This window comes from Artibeus jamaicensis, unplaced genomic scaffold (assembly GCF_021234435.1).
Source record: "Artibeus jamaicensis isolate MK-2021 breed Jamaican fruit bat unplaced genomic scaffold, CSHL_Jam_final contig_558, whole genome shotgun sequence".
NCBI classification, from domain to species: Eukaryota; Metazoa; Chordata; class Mammalia; order Chiroptera; family Phyllostomidae; genus Artibeus; species Artibeus jamaicensis.
In genome coordinates, this window is record NW_026521886.1 from 2,936,978 (window position 1) to 2,955,522 (window position 18,545).

General features: G+C 38.0%; 1 protein-coding gene across 7 annotated transcripts in view; it reads right to left on the reverse strand.

Annotated features, from left to right (window-relative positions):
* Positions 1-1,348: 1,348 nt before the first annotated feature.
* CNBP (CCHC-type zinc finger nucleic acid binding protein) overlaps positions 1,349-18,545 on the reverse strand; it is a 47,946-nt gene continuing 30,749 nt past the window's right edge. The window contains exons 1-5 of one of the 7 annotated variants that reach the window (XM_037131679.2): positions 13,046-13,193; positions 3,781-3,918; positions 3,590-3,682; positions 3,208-3,409; positions 1,349-2,431 (exon numbers count right to left, since the gene is read on the reverse strand). In XM_037131679.2, coding sequence (XP_036987574.1) covers positions 2,314-2,431; positions 3,208-3,409; positions 3,590-3,682; positions 3,781-3,904 — 537 coding nt within the window. In that variant the 5' untranslated portion in view covers positions 3,905-3,918; positions 13,046-13,193 and the 3' untranslated portion in view covers positions 1,349-2,313. Of the gene's footprint in view, positions 2,432-3,207; positions 3,410-3,589; positions 3,683-3,780; positions 3,919-13,045; positions 13,194-18,545 lie in introns of those variants that run through there. The other 6 variants (XM_037131676.2, XM_053670304.1, XM_037131677.2 and 3 more) reach the window with 6 other exon arrangements.

Below are 18,545 nucleotides of genomic sequence, written 5' to 3' on the forward strand. Positions count from 1 at the left end.
ATGAAAAATTCATTATATTACCTCTATTTATCTTCCTTCATCTACCCTCTCCAACCAATGTTACAGGAAAAATCCTTGATCTTTTATATCCAGCTTACAGGAATGGGAATCTCAGCAAAAATAAGAAAAACACATGGCAGTGGTTTTCTTGTAGTCCATACCTCGTGAAAGAATTCACTTCGAGTTCAGAATTGGGTTTCTTACCCATTGGTTCCTAGTATTAGGTTCTCTGCAAAACACACTTTCATGTTGTACTCAGTAACTGACATCAATACAAATAAATGCACTTATCAAAGAACGCTTTGTAGTATGCTGTAAATAAATAAATCCTCAATTATGTGTATCAAAGGATGCCACAAAGGTACTAAAAATGCAGCCCAAAGAATGGTGTGAAGCAAAGCAGCTCAATATCTTATTTGCTGTATTTTGTTTCTCTAGAGAACAGAAACCTTGGGAGAAAATAACCCCATGCACATGTACTACCACCCCACTGCTGAATATTACATTTAACAGTGATGCCTTTGAAAATAGGTCTTCTGTTATGCTATCTCATGTTGGCTGTAGATATCAACATTATCAAAATATTTAACATGCTTAGTTAACATGGAGTTTTCTGAGTAAAAATATAAAATGAAAAAGAAACATGTAAGCCTGTATTTATAAAGTCATAAACCTGCTATGGCTTCTTTCTTCCCTGCTTTGAACTATTAATTTGACAAAGTTAGAATAGGGACAGCACAGCTGACACACCAATATCTTAGCACCTCGGTGACATACCATCAAAAATTGACCAGACTCTATCTGAAGAATGAAAACACTTATAATACACCCAAGAAATCACATGGCATTGTAAAGAGAAAAAATAAGTCAGGGAAACATACCACTAACCATATAAATACAGTTTAGTGGGGGGACAAAAAAAAGAATGGAAGGCATAGGGTGGGAAGGATACTTGAGGTTCTAAGCTTTATGTAGCTGTACCTTCTTTGTGCAAATTAAACTTCTAGTAACTCATCTAATAAAGTGAACTCATTGAACTAAATGATTTCTAAGGTCCATTTCAAATCTACGTCTCATTGTAGGGGGAAAAAAAGGGAATACAGTATTTCAGATCCTTATGAAGCCCAGGAAAAATACAAAATGCTGAAACATAGTAATGGTATAACTGTTCAGTATGAACATACAACTAAAGGACATTGTTAAAATGGAACAGGAAGAAAATGAAATCTTCTATATGCCTGCAAAACTAACACCAAAGTAGCTAACCTTATGCTTCCTTAAAATAGGTATTTTTCATTACTGAAGACATAACTGAGTTAATACAAAAAGAAGAGTCCAAACTGTCAACTTTCAGTACTCCACATTCCCCTCTTTAATATGGCATTTTGCACTTATATACATCAATGGAAATTTGAAACAAAAAGAACTTTAGTCAAACTCCCCTTCCTCCTCCAGCTTTATTGGATAGTTTAAAATTACATTTCTATTATCTAGGACTTCAGTTGCTTTTTCCACGACTTTTAAAACTGATTACATCAAATGAAACACAGTTGTCTAAGTGATATAGTATACAAAAATAACATCTTGATTTCTGTGAAAATGCATTTCTCTGCAATTCCTGAATAGCTCCAAATTATACTTACTCTGAACATAGATGTTTACTCATAAAACCCACAAATGGATTTTAGATTTCATCTTTGCCAGATAATGTGTTCTAAACCTTTGTCATTTGCATATCAAATAGCAACACTAAGTTGTTCCTGTTTAGGCTTTTATCCCAATTTTCCTTGAAGATGTTAAATGCACATTTATCTTTGTTTTGTTTACTCCCACTCAACTGTATGATCTATGTAGGGCCTGATACAGATGTTAATTGATGTTATTTAACAGCTACTGAGGTCAGACAATCCAAGGCCATCATTATACTAAAATTAAAGTTATTTATGGAAGCTCACAAACACTTCCAGAATTGGTTTTTACTTTCTACATGGGAACATATTCAAGAAACCCAGAATGGGCTTACTGGTCTGATTCAACTCTTCCCATTCATCAATACCTATTCACCAGTGGCAAGGAAAGAGGGTTCTTTAACAAAGCATACATAACACCTCTACCGAACTAAACATAAACTTTTTTTTGTAGTTAAATGCAGAAAGTCGATTTTTTTTCCACCCCTTTCCTCCTTTTACATGGCAAGTAAAGCTCACTGGCCTGGGAATAGCCTCTATCCGCCAACCTTTGGCCAGTGAAGAGGATCCAGAAAAAACAATACAACCATCAATCAGAAAAAGGAGGGGCGACAAAGGAAAATAATTAAGCTGTGGCCTCAATTGTGCATTCTCGTGCAAGGTGCCCTGATTCACCACAGCGGTAGCAGTTGACTTCACTTGTCTTGCTGCAGTTGATGGCTACATGACCAGTTTCACCACACCTAAAAAAAATGAAAGTTTTCACAATGGAGCTCAGAAAACATAAAACTGTATTAAAGTAATAGTTGTTGCATAGCAAAAAGCAATGACACGTGAATTAACATATTTATTTGAAGACAGTAAGTCTTATCATTAAACTCTAACCTAAAAGCAAAAAAAAAAAAATCAAAGATATTCAGTTATATGGCAAAACCACAAAATTGAAATTTCCCCAAAGTGTATAAACCAACATCAAAACCCAAATACAGACCAAGATTTCTTTTTTAAAAAAGATTAAATTTACTTTTAGAGAGATGGGAGGGAAGGGAGAGAGAAAGAAACATCGATTAGTTGCCTCTCGTGTGCCCCCTAATTGGGGACCTAGCCTAGAATCCAGGCATGCGCCCTGACTGGGAGTCAAACTGGCAACCTTTCGGTTTCCAGAACAATGCCCATCCTACTGAGCTATATACAATTCAGGACCAAAATGTTATGTCCTTATGCAAAATAACCTCTAAGATCTGAGAGGTGTGTACATATCAAAACTTCCATCATTCTTATTTTTAAAACACGAAAAATTCCAAAGTTGTTTAAGCTGCCCAGCTGCCATAAGATATTGTGGTAGAATACTGACTAATGTACAGACAGGCTGCTGGTTATGTATGCCAAAGATCTATCTCATCTGGTCACAGCCAACTTTCATTGAATGTACTGATCCATAAGCTCTTTCCATTTATAGCTAATTCATTTCTAAAACAATCTTTACAAAGAGCAATCCGGCAGCAACATTCTAACTTACCTATAGCACTTCACTTTGGTGCAGTCTTTTTGAATATGTCCAAATTCTCCACAAGAATAGCACTTCTGCTCATCTGCATGGTCACAGTCACGAGCCAGATGGCCTGGTTTGCCACAGTTGTAGCAGCATTGCTCTCGCTCTCTCTTAGGCTCCTTGCAGTCCTTGGCAATGTGGCCACCTCGACCGCAGTTATAGCAGGCTTCAACAGTAAGAAAAAGAAGCAGACCAAGACTATAAAATCTTTACAAAATGTTGCTATGTTTTAAACCATACAAAATGAAATCTTAAGGGTGGAAAATCTTTTCCAATGTATGTGAATGCTCATCTCTAGAAAGCGTGCACATACATTTCTAGAAAGGTATGAGAAGTGTTAAATATTTACCATCCTCCTGAAGATCACAATCCTTGGCAAGATGACCAGACTCACCACAGCGATAACAGATGTCTGAAAGAGACGAGGAAACAAACTGGAAACCTATTTGGGGCAGAAACAAAAATGATTTAGCTAATTAGACGAGTCTTAATACTAATGAATATTCAAGTACTTCAAAATTTTTTATTTGACAAAAATACCTCTATCCGAGGTAAAACCACCTCTGCCACGGCTTCTCATTCCACGACCACGGCCTCCACCAGTAGGGCATTCCCGGGCCCAGTGCCCAGACCGTCCACACTTGAAGCACTCATTGCTGCTCATGGCTGCAGTTAGGTCTTTGAAATATTAAAAATGACAACATTTAACCACTTGAAGTTATTTTTATCTTTTATTTGCCTTGTGTTTTCAGATATTATTCTGAGGGAGTGGGAAATGGGAAGCCAGCAAATATACTGGTTAGAAAAATAACAACATAACTATACACTTAGGCATTATACACATAATATAAAATATGTAAAAAATGAAAAACCAATGGTAAAACATTATATGTATTTTCATACAACTGCATACAGAGATCAATGCACAAATGTTAATTTGGTTATTGATCGAGTGATGGAATTTTCAGGGTATTAATGAACAATGCATATTAAACATAATTAGTAATACCTCATTCCAGGTTCAACTCAACAGACACGTTTCATGGTTGTAAGCCAGTAAACTTTGTTTTGGGCAACTGAAGTAATTTACTGGCCAGAAAGTTGGAATGATGCACACCAACGGAGCTGTAGTTTGAATTCTGTGAGGGGATGGTGCAAAATAATTTGTCTGTGTAACCACAGCAAACTAGGCACTACCATAGTGCCTAGTTATACTATAGCTGTTGCTTGCTAATTTGAGTCTTCAGAGCAGATATATTAATAGAAATGCAAGGTATAAATTTTACCTCTACAGCAGGGTGTCAAATTCATTTTCACTGGGGGCCACATCAGCCTCAAGGTTGCCTTCAAAGGGCCTAAATAATTTTAGAACTGTATAAATGTAACTACCCCTCAACTGTTAAGGAGTTGAAATTACATTTGGCCCTTTGAAGGCAACCTTGAAGCTGACGTGGCCCCCAGTAAAAATGAGTTTGACAACCCTCTAGAGGGTAAAGTCAAAAATATCAGAAAAACAACAAGAGGTACACCAACGTGCTAATACCATCTAAAGCACTGGGACCATTTATATTTTTCTATTCTTCTATTTTCAAATTGTTCTGTAATTTTACATTTAAAACAAAGCCACTTGGAATTTTGTAAGACTTCCTTTATTTTATATTGTTTCCAAATGAGAGCAAACTCCCACCAAAGCAAATGGATTTTATACTTTTATGTAATGATTTAAAAATAAACAGACTATTCCTGGAACGGAAATGGAATGTTGCAAGACAAACTCCTAGTAAAGTGGCTTTTAAAAAAGAAAATAGCTAAAAATAATGTAACCTTTACGTTGCCAAACTTTCACATCTAAACATTTTTACCCTTAGCTCCAGTTTCAAGCAACAGCGCACAAAAGTTTCAATTTTATTTTATTATTTTCAAAATCCTCACCCAAGCACAATTTTTCATTGGTTTGAGAGCGAGAGGGAGAGAGAGAAATAACTGCCTGCTGCTTCCTATTTGTGCCTGGACCAGGAATCAAACATACAACCCTTTGGTTATAGGACAATGTTCCAACCAAATGCACCACAGCAGCCAGGGCAGTACACAACTTTTTTTTTTTAGATTTTACATCAATCGGCTGCCTCCTTCATGTGCTCCAACCAGGGACCAAACCTGCAACCCAGGCATATGCCCTGACTGGGTATTAAAATCGGTGACCTTTCACTTCGTAGTAAGATGCCCAACCAACTGAGCCGTACCAGTTAGGACATTTTTAAAATACCCTCTCAAAGCCAAGCATGAACACCATGATCTAGCAACTCAGTTTCACAGAGACTGACTGGATAGTGGAATCACCAAACAAACCACAGCAACTTTAAGTCAGCATATGGTGTAAGTTATGCAGGAATCTAGTGACCAAAGTTAAGCTGAAATTAGGTTTCAAAAGTTTTCATTGTGAAATATTTTTTAAAAACTCAGTATTTATTTATCCTAACTCTCTGCATCAGATTCAGGATAAACTTTCAGATCAATCTTTCTACCAACTCTTGCCACTTGTCATATAAACTCATTACCATCACCCCCCAAAAAACACACATGGGGCAACACCTGTATGGGATACTTGTACTTAGTGGTTTCACATATGTAATGCACATTTCTAGACAGAAGAGACCAGTCAAGGAAGATTAAAAATGTATTTTTGCAAAATTTGAGATTACATTTGATTTCTTATAATGGTGTTATTCTAAATCATGTTAAGTGCTGGTTTCCACCTAAGAGAACAGCCAGGATTAAAAAAAAATAAATGGCATATAAAATAATTACAAATAAAAGCTGATTACAGCACTTCATCCTTCCTCATTTCTATTTTCTTCATTTTGCATCTTCTCTGATTTACAGTCAGATCTCTTTGAGCACATTCAAATAATGCTTTCAATGAGTTCTTTACACAAAAATAATCACTTCCTTAATATAAGATGATCCAGGCAATGTGAAAAGTCCTGAGTATTTTAAAATTTAATATTTAAACAAGACACTATCTTTTAGAAAATATGATAATGCAATAGTCAACATGCATTTCTTAAGCCAAAAACAAAAACAAAAACAAAAAACCAGTTTGGGCTACTGCTTTAAAAAAACCTCTTATTTATTTCATAATAGTGAAGTACAAAGAGAACATGTTACAATGAATCATCAGATGTTTATCAGTGAAATAAACTCAGCAGTTAAAATTTCAGGTTTACTTCCAGCACAAAAATAGTAGTTTAAAAATATTCGGCTACTCAAGAAAAATCTATGAGTAGGTTTTTCACGAACTGTTTTTTCCTCCATTCTTGGGACCCAGACGCAAAGTGAACAGAGTAAAAAGAAATGACAGGAGAAGTAGTATTTTAGAAAGAAGACAATTAACTAAAAATAACACTTTCACATTAAACATAAAACTCAACTTCTCCCTACCCTAACTCCTAATTGAAAGTTGGTTAAAATGTGATTTCTACATAAACTACAAATTTAGGGAAAGCAGTACGTCTCCACTTATATTGCAATTAAACCATTCCGTGAAAGACATGCACAATTCAGTGGGAAAGGTAGAATTTCACACATCAAAACTAGTTTTGGTTGTTTGTTTTGGCATCAACAAATTTTAATCTCACATATATTTGTTTACTAGAGTAAATCACCATAATTTTTTCAGACCATAAGACACACCTAGGTTTTAGAGGAAAATAGGAAAATTTTGAAGCAAAAAATGTTGTAAAATATTTAATAAAATAACATATTTCACCAATGTAAATGTAAACAGAACCCAACAACAGCATTAACAATCATTATTCCTCCCAAATTTGGGGTGTGTGTGTGTGTGTCTTATAATCAGAAAAATACATAATGTTTTAAAAGCCCCTCTAAGTCTTAAAGGGAAAGGAAACATTAACTTCATTAATATTCCAGAATCTATCATCAGTAGAGTGTATCCCAGTGGGTTTAGACAATGTGTATGCAATCTGCTTTCTCTCCTCTTAGGCCCAATCACAGCCAATCAACTGGTCTACATTTTCACTGAGTCTCTTGCCGTAGGTTCATCTCTGTAGTAACATTAAACCAATTGATTCCCTCTGTGTTTCAGAGGCATGCTATTTATCCTTGGAGGATGGTCCCCATCCCAATAGTTATATACAAATATACTTAGACAAAAGGTCTTGAGAGAATTTCATGCTACTCCTTAGGAATACAAAAGGCATGAAGGTAAGACAGAGTTGAGACTTAAGGCTTCATGATTCTCAACACCTATGACTGCTCTTGGCTAGAATTTTGCTGCACTGTCCTGCCTCTGCCCCCTCCACCTGTCACAACCTTTTCCAACCTTCAAGAGCCAACTCAAATGCCAACTCTATAAAAGAATCTGACATCTCCCAGCCTGGAACTCTCCTTCCTATTATTAAGACCCAGGACACTTTGTGTCTGCCTGATGGCACTACAATTCTTGCCTTTTATCACATTCCTTGAAGGCAGAGACCAAATGATTTGTCTCTGAATTATCACAACACCCCATGATTATCCTTTAATAGTTATATAGTTCTACTTTAACTGCTTTTGAGGGGAGGCCTAATAGTCATTTTCTGGAAGAAAACAAATTGTTTCTTTTACAGAACCAATCCAATCTAATCAAGTACTAAATCTTTGCTATTGTGAATGAGTCACTGCATCATTAGTTTTAAAGTGGTGATTTTCAACCCTTTTCATCTCTATCTACATAAACTATTTACTAAAATTCTGCAGCATGCCAAAAAAAATGTTTTTCGCCAATTAGATAAAAATAGGTGTAATTTTGATTCATTCACATGGGATGGCTATTGTTGTATTAGCTGCTGTTATTTTTTTTTAAATTTGACAATCTAAGGGAAGAGATCAGTGCCCCCAACTAAACAATCAGGTATTGCATATTTTAAAAATTCTTGCAGCACACCAATGTGCAAAGCAACAGTGTATTTTCAATTAGGTACTCATTAAGGATTGACTACAATTGCTCTAAACTCAAGAATATTTAAGATTATCTAATAAAACCTCCTATAAAACAGAACTTTTCATTCCAGTTTACTAAAAAAAGCCAGCAGTCAAGCTAGGACCTGTAATCTGCCCCCAGGCCCTTGCGATTACTCTAAGAATTCACAACCAACCTCAGTTAACATTTTATAGAATGCTACAAAATACACATATATATTAACTTAAAAGACAAAATACTGTATTTTCACTGTTGCCAGCAAGAGAGCATATATTTTCTTCCTTTTGCTACTAAAAATCATTGCAGTATCTACACTATCGTATCCTTGCACAGTAAGATCTGGGACCATTAGGTTACTCTATTTGGCCCAGTTAACCATTTGACCCAGTTTAAGGATTTACCGACTGTGTTACCTCAGGCACTTGACCCCTCACGTGTCCTTAATTTGGAAAAGGAAGATGATAAAACTACCTTTGATGAGGACTGTTGCCTAGTGCCTTGTGCTTAACAGGCACCTCAATTTAAAAAACTACAAGGGTTTATGTCCTCTGCTTACATAGTTTTTTTCCATTCTCCCCTCAATTAAGTCAGACTGCTTAAAAGTAGACAGAACTCAGACTAATGTCTACATAGCAGGCTTAAGTGGGCTAACTCTTACCCTCAAGTTTCCCATTTCATAAAGTCTACTTCCTGAAGAGAAGAAAAAAGTTGAATTCTAAATGACTTCACATTTTCAACAGAAATCAAATTATGTTTCCATTTAGATTATTTTTGTATCAGATTTTAACGACATAAACTACACTTAAAGATATGGTCAGAGCTTAGGGCAACCAGGCAGCAGCTGTAAACTCAGTCAAGCTATCGCTTGAAAAGATTAAAGATTCACTGTGCAGGGCCATAAATTATATTATAAAACTAAGGTCTATTTTACAGATTTTGCACTCCTCTAGGCTTTAAGGTTTAAATCCTGGAATTGGTACCAAAACACAACTGTTACACTAATTTATCTTCATTAATGTCAGTAATTATACCACATTTTTGATACTAAGAACAAAGCCAGTAAACTACTTAAATCTTAACAGTAAATGGCCAGTACAGGAGATCCAGTGAACAAAAGAACATAAGTCACCCCACAAATACATTTAAAATAAGTAGCAAAAGGAAAGTTGTGTGTGTGTGTGTGGGGGGATCTAGCTAGATTTAATTTTTATATGATTTTCCTAACCCTACTGTATATATTCATATTCACGTTTGCTCTATGTCTAGTTATTTTCACCAAGTTTAGGGTTATCCCCGACTCATCCACTTTGTTGACCTACATGGAGCTTTTGCTCTCATGATAGCACTAATTTTTATGCTTGCTCTAATAAATCAGTTTAGTGTTCCAACAGGGTACTGAAACACTTCAGACTGCTAACAAAAACAAACTACAGAAAGACTGGAAGGAAATTACATTGTGTATTACTTGCACTCTGGCCAGAATAATGGAGAATAGAGTACAATACGGGGACAATTTTATGTTTTTATCCTGGTTCCTGCATTTACCACATGACCCTGATTATTATTTACATACATTTATGCCTGCCATGGTTACCCTTTAAGAATTTCAATTAAAAGCTCATCTACAACGAGTCAAGGGTTAATCAACATATTATAGTCCTTAAAAGCCTGCAAGTTATGTATTCTTGCTCCCATTTTACTCATAAATTGGGGATCTGAGACAAATGACTTACCTAAAGCCACATAACTAGAAAGTTCTAAAGTCAGGATTTCAACAGTAGAGGATTTTGTTAGGGCTAAGGAATAAGAAAGTACATGAAAATGCTATTAAAGAGTAAACCAATTCACTACCTACTTCAAAAATACAGGATGTTACTACTATAAAGCAAATAATTGTACAAAGCACATGCTAATCTGAATTTTAATGCAAAAAGCTGTTTTTAAATATATTCTTCAAAAATAACTTTTCAAAAAGTTATCTATATTTCAAATATATTTTAAAATTCTATATTTAAGAATCCACAGCCATGAATGAATTCATTCACAGCATGCTACCCCACAGCTTTCTTGAATTTTAAGCCAAGGCAGATATTCTTAACCTTTCTCAAGGCATAAGTTAAGAGTGCCACCACAGAGGGAAAGACTGGCATCTGATTTCACTAGTTAATAACTCTTATTTGTAATTCTGGAGTCCCTCCAGGTAATCACTGTATTATACTCTCATACTACTGATTAACAACCAACTGAGTTACAACTTGAATTTTGGTGGCCACAGCTCTCATTTCATTATTCCGGCGGCTTTTTACACACGACATAAAAATGGTGCAGTTTTACTGGAATCTCTGCAACAGCATCTGACACTACCAGAATAGTTGACAACACTGAAAATGTTCTCTACACAGCAGGCCGGAATGCCTTGGCATCAGTCTCCTGGCTCTCTATTTACTGTCAGGAGGCAAGGAAGAGGAAAGCCAAAATTCTTAAACACACACACACACACACACACACACGCACGCACGCACGCACGCACGCACAGTAACAACAAACAATACAACACAAAAACAACTCTCATTTCTGCAGGAAAAAAAATAAAAGAGCAAAATCTCTCTTGTGGTCAAGTGTTTAGTTAACAGACCAATCTTTCCAATTAAAGGTACACATCAGAGATATTGCAGGTTTGGTGCACAGTAAAGTTTTAATCTTTTTGCTGGTAGAGGATCCAGCCCTCAATTTGTAAAAAACACAACATGTGCTGCGATAAAGTTAAGTGCAATAAAATGAGGTATGCCTGAAGTCGAATTGTGGCTCTACTGCTTGCGAGCACTGATTTGGCATGTTCCCATACATATACCATGTACTTTTATTAGATTTTTAAAAATAAAAAGAATAAACAGTCATAAAACCATACTATAACTCAACTTATAATACCTTTAAAAAGATCACTCTGCCTGCTCCAGATGTTCAAAGGCTTGACCCTTGGTCTTCCATTGATGTGCCTCAAAATATTTGACCCTTGGTCTTCCATTGATTTGGCTCAAATATTTGAGCCAGCATGTTTGAAACATCACCCTCAAAAAATAACAAATGAAGAAACATAACACCCCTCTTATTATGAATATGAAAAGAAATGTGGACCTTTGGTTGCCAAAAAAAAAAACTTACCCGAGTTTTCTAATGTGACGTAAGTACACATATACTGTTAGCCTGTTAGCTTTCTTCTTCTTCTTTAAAATTCTGTGTTAACAAGAGTTGCAATTTGGAAAAAATATTTCTTTGTTCAGTTCTTGGGAATCTAACCAATTATTCTTGTTATATTTCAGCAAAAAAAGAGCTTTTTGTAGACAAGAATAAGGCTCAACAAGCTAAAAATAACAGGAACCTCCATATGTGACACTGAGAGGTGTTTGATTAAGCCATGATCAGTGTGATTTGTTAGAAGCATTTGAAAATAATTACTTTGCAGGGGAAGGAAAAAAAGCCTAAGAGGTAGGAACTTCGTTTCATACATCTTATTAAAGACCTCAAATTCTAACTTGCAACTTATGGTGCTTAAGCAAGAGAAACAAAGTTGTTAATTAATTAAGTTCTCAGTGATGCAGAAATTAATTGGTTATGGTGATGTTTCTAAAACTGGGTCATACAAAAGAAAACAAAGAGAACCTATTTTTAAAAACTTGGAATCTGGGGGCAAGACGACATAAATGAATCCTTCTTCACCTTATATAAAACAAAAACCGAAATCAGCCTCTTACACACAATCTGAAGTCACAATGAGCAACGTTTTCTTTTTCTAAGGCCCCCGAAGACCAGATGTCACTTCCTTGGAAGGGTCTGACACCATGTGGTTAACATGTGGCAACAAGCAAAATCCTTACCCATAATAAGTAACACGCAAACCCATATGTGAGCGATGATGCCTTTCTAGAGCAGGCTTTAACATTTGGAAAATCTAGGCGGAGGCTGGATAATTAACCATCGCGTCTTTAGAATCAATATTCGTTTACTTAATCTAATGAATGATGTGATAAGATTATGGAGGCCTGACAAATGGTTTTTTTTCTTTCTGATAATGGGATTTTTTAAAGGTCCCTCTAAATTAAATAGTGTTGATTCATGGAAAGCGGCCCCAGCTGCCACTTTTCGAACTGCAATGTAAAACTACTTAGCACTTGAATGACGATAAAGAGATAAAGACTCAAGAACTGGGAAACTGTCAAGTACGGAGAGTATGAATTCCAAAAACTCTCAGACCTTCCAGAAGGGTGTCCCAGCACTCCAAAGGCAAAAACTTCTCCTAGGACTCTTTTTCTAAGTCCAGGAAAACCTTTGGCACATGGCCTGTATCCAACCCCATCCCCCTCCACAGCCCACCCCACCCCACCCCCGCCATCCCCACCAAGGGCTCTTTCCCATCAGACGGCCTCCTTTTAATAAGTTCCCGCCAAAACCCCCTCCGGCCCTCATTCTGAGACCCTCGACGTCTCTCAGAGCCAGTCCCAACAGCGCACGAGCCAGGGCCTTATTTGCTGGAAGGCTATGGCTCAGAATGCGGCCTTGGCACTGGGAGAGACCACAACGCGGGTGGGCCCAGCTTCCTAGGACGGAAAGAATGGTAGGAGGGTCGCCGAATACTGCAGGAGGCCGGAAACCGGGCCCGGAGGTGGCGGTGGCAGCCCAGTTTCCCGCCTGACGCAGCAAAGCGGAAAAGACCAAAGTGCGGCCGCCATCGCCGCCTCACCACTCCCTACCCTCTTCCTCCGCCTCAGACCAGGGCCCACAGGACGGTTATCCCCAGCCCCAGGTCCCACTCTCGAGTCCCACCTTCGGCGTCTGAGCCGGCCCGCAGCGGAGGAGACTAAGACGCAGGCAGAAGTAAGCGGCTCCCACGGCAGCGGCTGTTTATTTTCAGGAGTGTCCTTGCCTGCGCCACACGCGGGTCTGCACACGGCCCCACACACGCCGCTGCGCACGGCTCTCCTCCGCCTCGCCCACGCGGCCAATCAGCGCGCAAAGCTTAGGCGTCCAATCAGAGCTTCTGGCAGGGATGACCATCCACCCAGAGCGCGGTGTGGGGAAGCGCGGGGCGGGCACCTTCCGTGCTCCTTGATTTTTCCATCGGTTATCCCCACGCGGCCTTAATGTCCCCGGTTCCCAAGCCTCAGTCCCGCCTTTCTCGCTTACTCCACGCCCCGCCCGATCGGGTGTGGGTTGGCCTGTGTCCGCGATGTCTCCTAGCAGCTCGCGAGGGATTCCGGGGGATGGGTCTCAATCAAGTGTTTGTGATAAGCGTGGGCTCGTGAAAAATTCCTTCCCCTTCTTGGCCTACAAAAAGAGTGCCTGCCCTTATACTCGGCATTGGCAGTGCTTTCAGAAGCAGGCCCTATTTGTGGATACTTCAGTTTGGGAGAAAGTGGCCTGTCAAGTCTCAGAAGAGGCTGGAGCTGTAGGCCGCCACCCATGAGATTGGTTTTGGTTTTTGTGTGAGCCAGGGGCAGAGCCTAGAAGTCTACCGCTTTCACTTTTAGGTCCTATATACCCGCCTCAAAGTAAAACTGGCTGTGGAGGGAAAGGCGCCAGCCCAGGGGAGGGTGTGAAGATGGTGAAATGTTGTCACTAAGCCTTAATAGCCTCTCAACAAACCTTGTGACAGATTTAGCACATTTTTGAACATTCCCTGCGACCTAAGGTGTAATCGCGAGTGCCAGGAGAGCCATCTGGCCTATCACATTCAAGAGTGGCCTTTTAGATTTTGTTTTCTCCAAAAGAGATTGTGTCAACTTAGCACTTGAATGACGATAAAGATTCAAGAACTGGGAAGCTGTCAAGTATGGAGAGTATGAATTCCAAAAACTCTCAGGCCTTCCAGAGGGGTGTCCCACCACTCTAAAAGCAAAAACTTCTCCTGGAACCCTTTTCTAAGTCCAGGGAAACCTTTGGCACATGGCCTGTATCCAACCCCATCCCCCTCCACCATATATATATATTCATAAATACTGTTAAGATAAAATCAATTTAAATTTTTCAATGTGAGCAAAAAATTACAAAATTCTGTGTAATTTTTGTGCAATAGGAAAAAAAGTGTTGTTCCCTAGTCTCTTGAGTTTTAAAAGGCCCTGAAAATACTATAGGCTCATATAGACTTAATATGCAGCTTGAAATTAGTATGCAATCCAAGTTGGTGTCAGCAATGTACTTTTTATTCTCTTCATGACTATCTGATTCTTTGCCCTAGTTTTACCTCACTGAATCCTTCCATTCTCAAGGCAGTATGACTTTTGAAATCATGTTTGTGAAGTAGCGACACACTGTTTTAAGAGCACAGGCGTTAATGGTCAGGTATTAAATCTGGGTTCAAATGACTAGTGCTTACTTAGTCATTGTAAAGCATTTAGTAGATTGTGCTCAACATAATGCTCAATGAAGGGTACCAATTATTAAAGAAGAAATGGACCAATAATAATGTACCAATTATTAAAGATCAAAGACTTTTTAACTTTTGTTAACTAAGCTATTTGAAGTAAACACTGTTAAATTCAGAATGAAAATATCCCATTTCCAGTAAGATCGAATTGCCTAGCACTTTTTGTATTGAATTGTAACACTGTAGTTACCATTAACAAAACAGTATTTTGTATTTATATAGTTGTTATCAAAAAGCTTATACATCTTTATGAATTTCCCCTCCCTGATTAATGTTTATAATATCAAGGTAAGTAGTAGTGTAATTGCAGACATTTTAGTAGTGATTTCCTGAGTGAGTCAGTGGAATGTGTCAAAGGTTCAGAAATAGCCAAAGTAAAAGCAAAGAGTCACTGAAGTAATCATTGGTAAAAATTTACTGTGCGCGTGCCAAAAAGACAGTTTGTAAACTGGGAGCATTCAAACCAAAGCATGGAATGAGATTCAGGGGTTTACAGTTACAAAGCAACTTTTACAGTGAGAAAGTAGTGTCTTTGCAGTGATTGGTAATTAAGCTAAATTAATGACTGAATTGGTTTCGTCTGCTCAGAAAAGCTTCAAGGTTGGTCTGTTTGCTGCTGCTTCTTTTTTTTTTTTAATATCACTAATCCAAGGAGAGGTGTAAACTGTTTTTGGTTTGTCTGTTGCATTTGTTGTCTGTTCACTGGTGTCCTAAATTATCAGTCTCTCTCTCTCTCTCTCTCTAATCCTTACCTGATGTTTACTGATTTTTAGAAAGAGAGAGAGAGAAACATCAATGTAAAAGAGAAACATCGATTGCTTGCCTCCCATATGCACCCTAACCAGGGATCAAACCTGCGACCTAGGTGTACGCCCTCACTGAGATTGAACCCATGACATTTTGGTATACAGGATGATACTCCAACCAACTGACCCACCTGGCTAGAGCTGCTTGCTTTTCATTTTAACAAATGTTAGAGTCTAGGTAGGAAGTCCACATTGGGTGCATCCATGCCCACTAGGAAGACAAGTTGAAACTGTAATAGGAAACATAAATTATTTCCTGGCTTGACTTTTGTTTACCATTCCAACCACAGAGCTACATGAAATTTTTGCTATTCATTATAGACCCAAGAATGAATATTCCTAGTATGTTTTTAAAAATGGGAGTGGGTATGAAATAGAGACACTGAACATAATATTCTTTCATAGGTTTTAAAAGACTTTAGTAGAAGGAATAGAAACATAATGTAGTCCTTGCTGTTTGGACTTGGAAGCACTAACAGCTAATGGTTCTTCTCTACCTGGCTTCCAGCTTTCTGTAATGACTATTATTAATAGAGCCAAACTAATCATGAGTCATTCTGTCTCCACAGAAGGTCTATGAGGGAATTTAACTACAGTGACTCATGTTGCCTGGATATGCCCTTGGGTACACCTATTCACTAGAGATGTTTGAAAATAAGAAAGAAAAAAGCCAACCCACTCAAAAGATAAACTTCCGACTGCATTTGAAAAAAGAGGTTCCTATAAATGTGTTTTATCCTTCCATATAAATGTGTTTGATCCTCCTCCTCCCCTCCAGTATTCAGTCTTACCCAGGTATTGTGCTGAACATTGCAGTGGTTACAAAGGTGACCAGTTGAGACATGAACTTTGCCCTTTATCTTGCAGGATGAAAAGGGCCATAAGAAAGTATTAAGTGTCCTGAGAGAGGATCAGCTAAAATGCTGGTTCAGCATGATTCAGGATTTCTTAAAATGCATGCCAGCTGAGTAATAATGCTTGCTAACTCTTAATTTCTGCTAAAGAGCCCAACTGCATAGCACATATCTCAGCTTCTGCTATTAAAAGGAAATGATATGGATATATAAGATCTGTCCAGAAAAAGTCCGTCCATTGTTATAAAACCAGAATGGTTTGTGTGACATTGATGTAACCTGGCAGCCAAGGAGAGTGGACTGGAATGAACAATGACAACTTCACTGTACTAGTTAGTGTGGGTGGTATACACTGTTGAGTGAGCATGTGCACTGTGTGGCCTTCACATTCAAAATGACTGAGCAAATAGAGCAATGAATATGCATCAAATTTTGCATTAAGCTTGAAACTTTATCCCATGGAAAAGCAATTTATTTGGGTGATTCAGAAGGCTTTGGGGGACAATGCAATGAATGCAGCACAAATGAAAGTGCGGCATCAATGCTTCAAAGATGGTCAAGAATCTGTTGAAAGTGATCTGTGTTTTGGAAGGCCTGAAACAAGCAGAAGACTTGAGAATGTTGAACATGTACAGGCTACCATCAACGAAGATCAGCAACTGACAGTACAAGAACCAGAGGCTGATCTGGGGATTCCAAAAACTATTGTGTCCAAGATTTTGATTCAGGATCTTGGCATGAAACATGTTGTGGCGAAATTCATTCTGCAGCTTCTGCTACCAGAGGAGAACGAATGTCATGCTGCAATTGATAGAAATGTGTCAGGTCCCAAAGGCACCTACTTTGAAGGGGACTGAGGTGTCACTGTCCTCTGTACAATGTTTCTTGTATCTTGTTTCTTCTTTTATAGAAGAATATGTCTCTATTTTTCTATAGAATGTCTCCTTTTAATATTATACGGCTGGATATTTTCTGGACAGACCTTGTATATCCTTTTAAACCTTTCCATGTCTTCTTTTATCTGCCCTCAGAAAAGTAGTCTGTGACTTTACTTGGAAAGTATGCAACTAAGTTTAAGGAAAATAAATTGCTTCCACCTCTCCTGTCTGCTTCTGAAGCAGAAACATAGTTTACTAAGCTAAATCCTGACATACGAATCAGTTATACTAATAAATAGCTAATAGTTAACATATATAAAGTTTCTATAACAGTATGTGGCATAGAGTAATATCTACTAAAGTGTTATCTATTATGATGTTATGATTATTTATTGAGTGCTTACTATATGCCAGGCATGGTTTATAACCTCTTTATAAGTTTTCACAACTTCCCTATGAGATAATTACTTTCATTATCCCCAGGAGGAAACAGGCCCAGAGGATTTAAGTAATCTTTTAAAGGTCATAGAGTTAATAAATTACAGTACAGGCTTGAGAGGCAAAGTACTTAAATACAAAGCTTCCACCCTCTCAGTAGTTATTGAGACCTAATCCTACAATTTTTCATTGACTCCTTAAAAGTGAGTGTAGGGCCCTGGCCAGTGTGGCTCAGTTAGTTGGAGCATCATCCCATGACCAAAAGGTTGTGGGTTTGATTCCTGGGCAGGGCACATGCCTAAGTTGCAGGTTTGGTCCCCAGTCCGGACACGCATACAGGAGGCAATCGATCAATGTTTCTCTCCTGCATCATTGTTTCTGTCTCTCCCTTCCTCTCTCCTTCCTTTCTCACTAAAAAGCAATGAAAACATGTCCTTGGGTGAGGATAAAAATAATAAATAATAAATAAAGTGACAGTGTAGAGAATGCTAATTGATAAGGAAAATATGAAACACTAATTAATAACTTAGCATTCCACCTGTTGGCTTTGTCCTATGTGACCTCAAATTGAAACTGTCTTTACTTCTGCAAACAACTATTAAAAGAAAAAGTACACTTGCAAATACTTTTTAAAATTTCAAAGTAAAGGAAAAAAAGGAAACAATTTCAAAGTAAAACCACCTGTTCTCTTTTTTTCCTTAAAAGAAATGTGGAGCCCTGACCAGGTGGCTTAGTTGGTTGGAGCGTCGTCCTATAACTTAAAGGCTGCAAATTTGATTCCCAATCAGGGTGCATACCTAGGTTGCAGGTTTGATCCCTGGTCAGGGTGCATATGGAAGACAACCAATAGATACTTTTCTCTTGTACTGATGTTTCTCTCTTTCCCCCTTCCTCTCTCCATTTCTCTCTCTCTATAAGCAATGA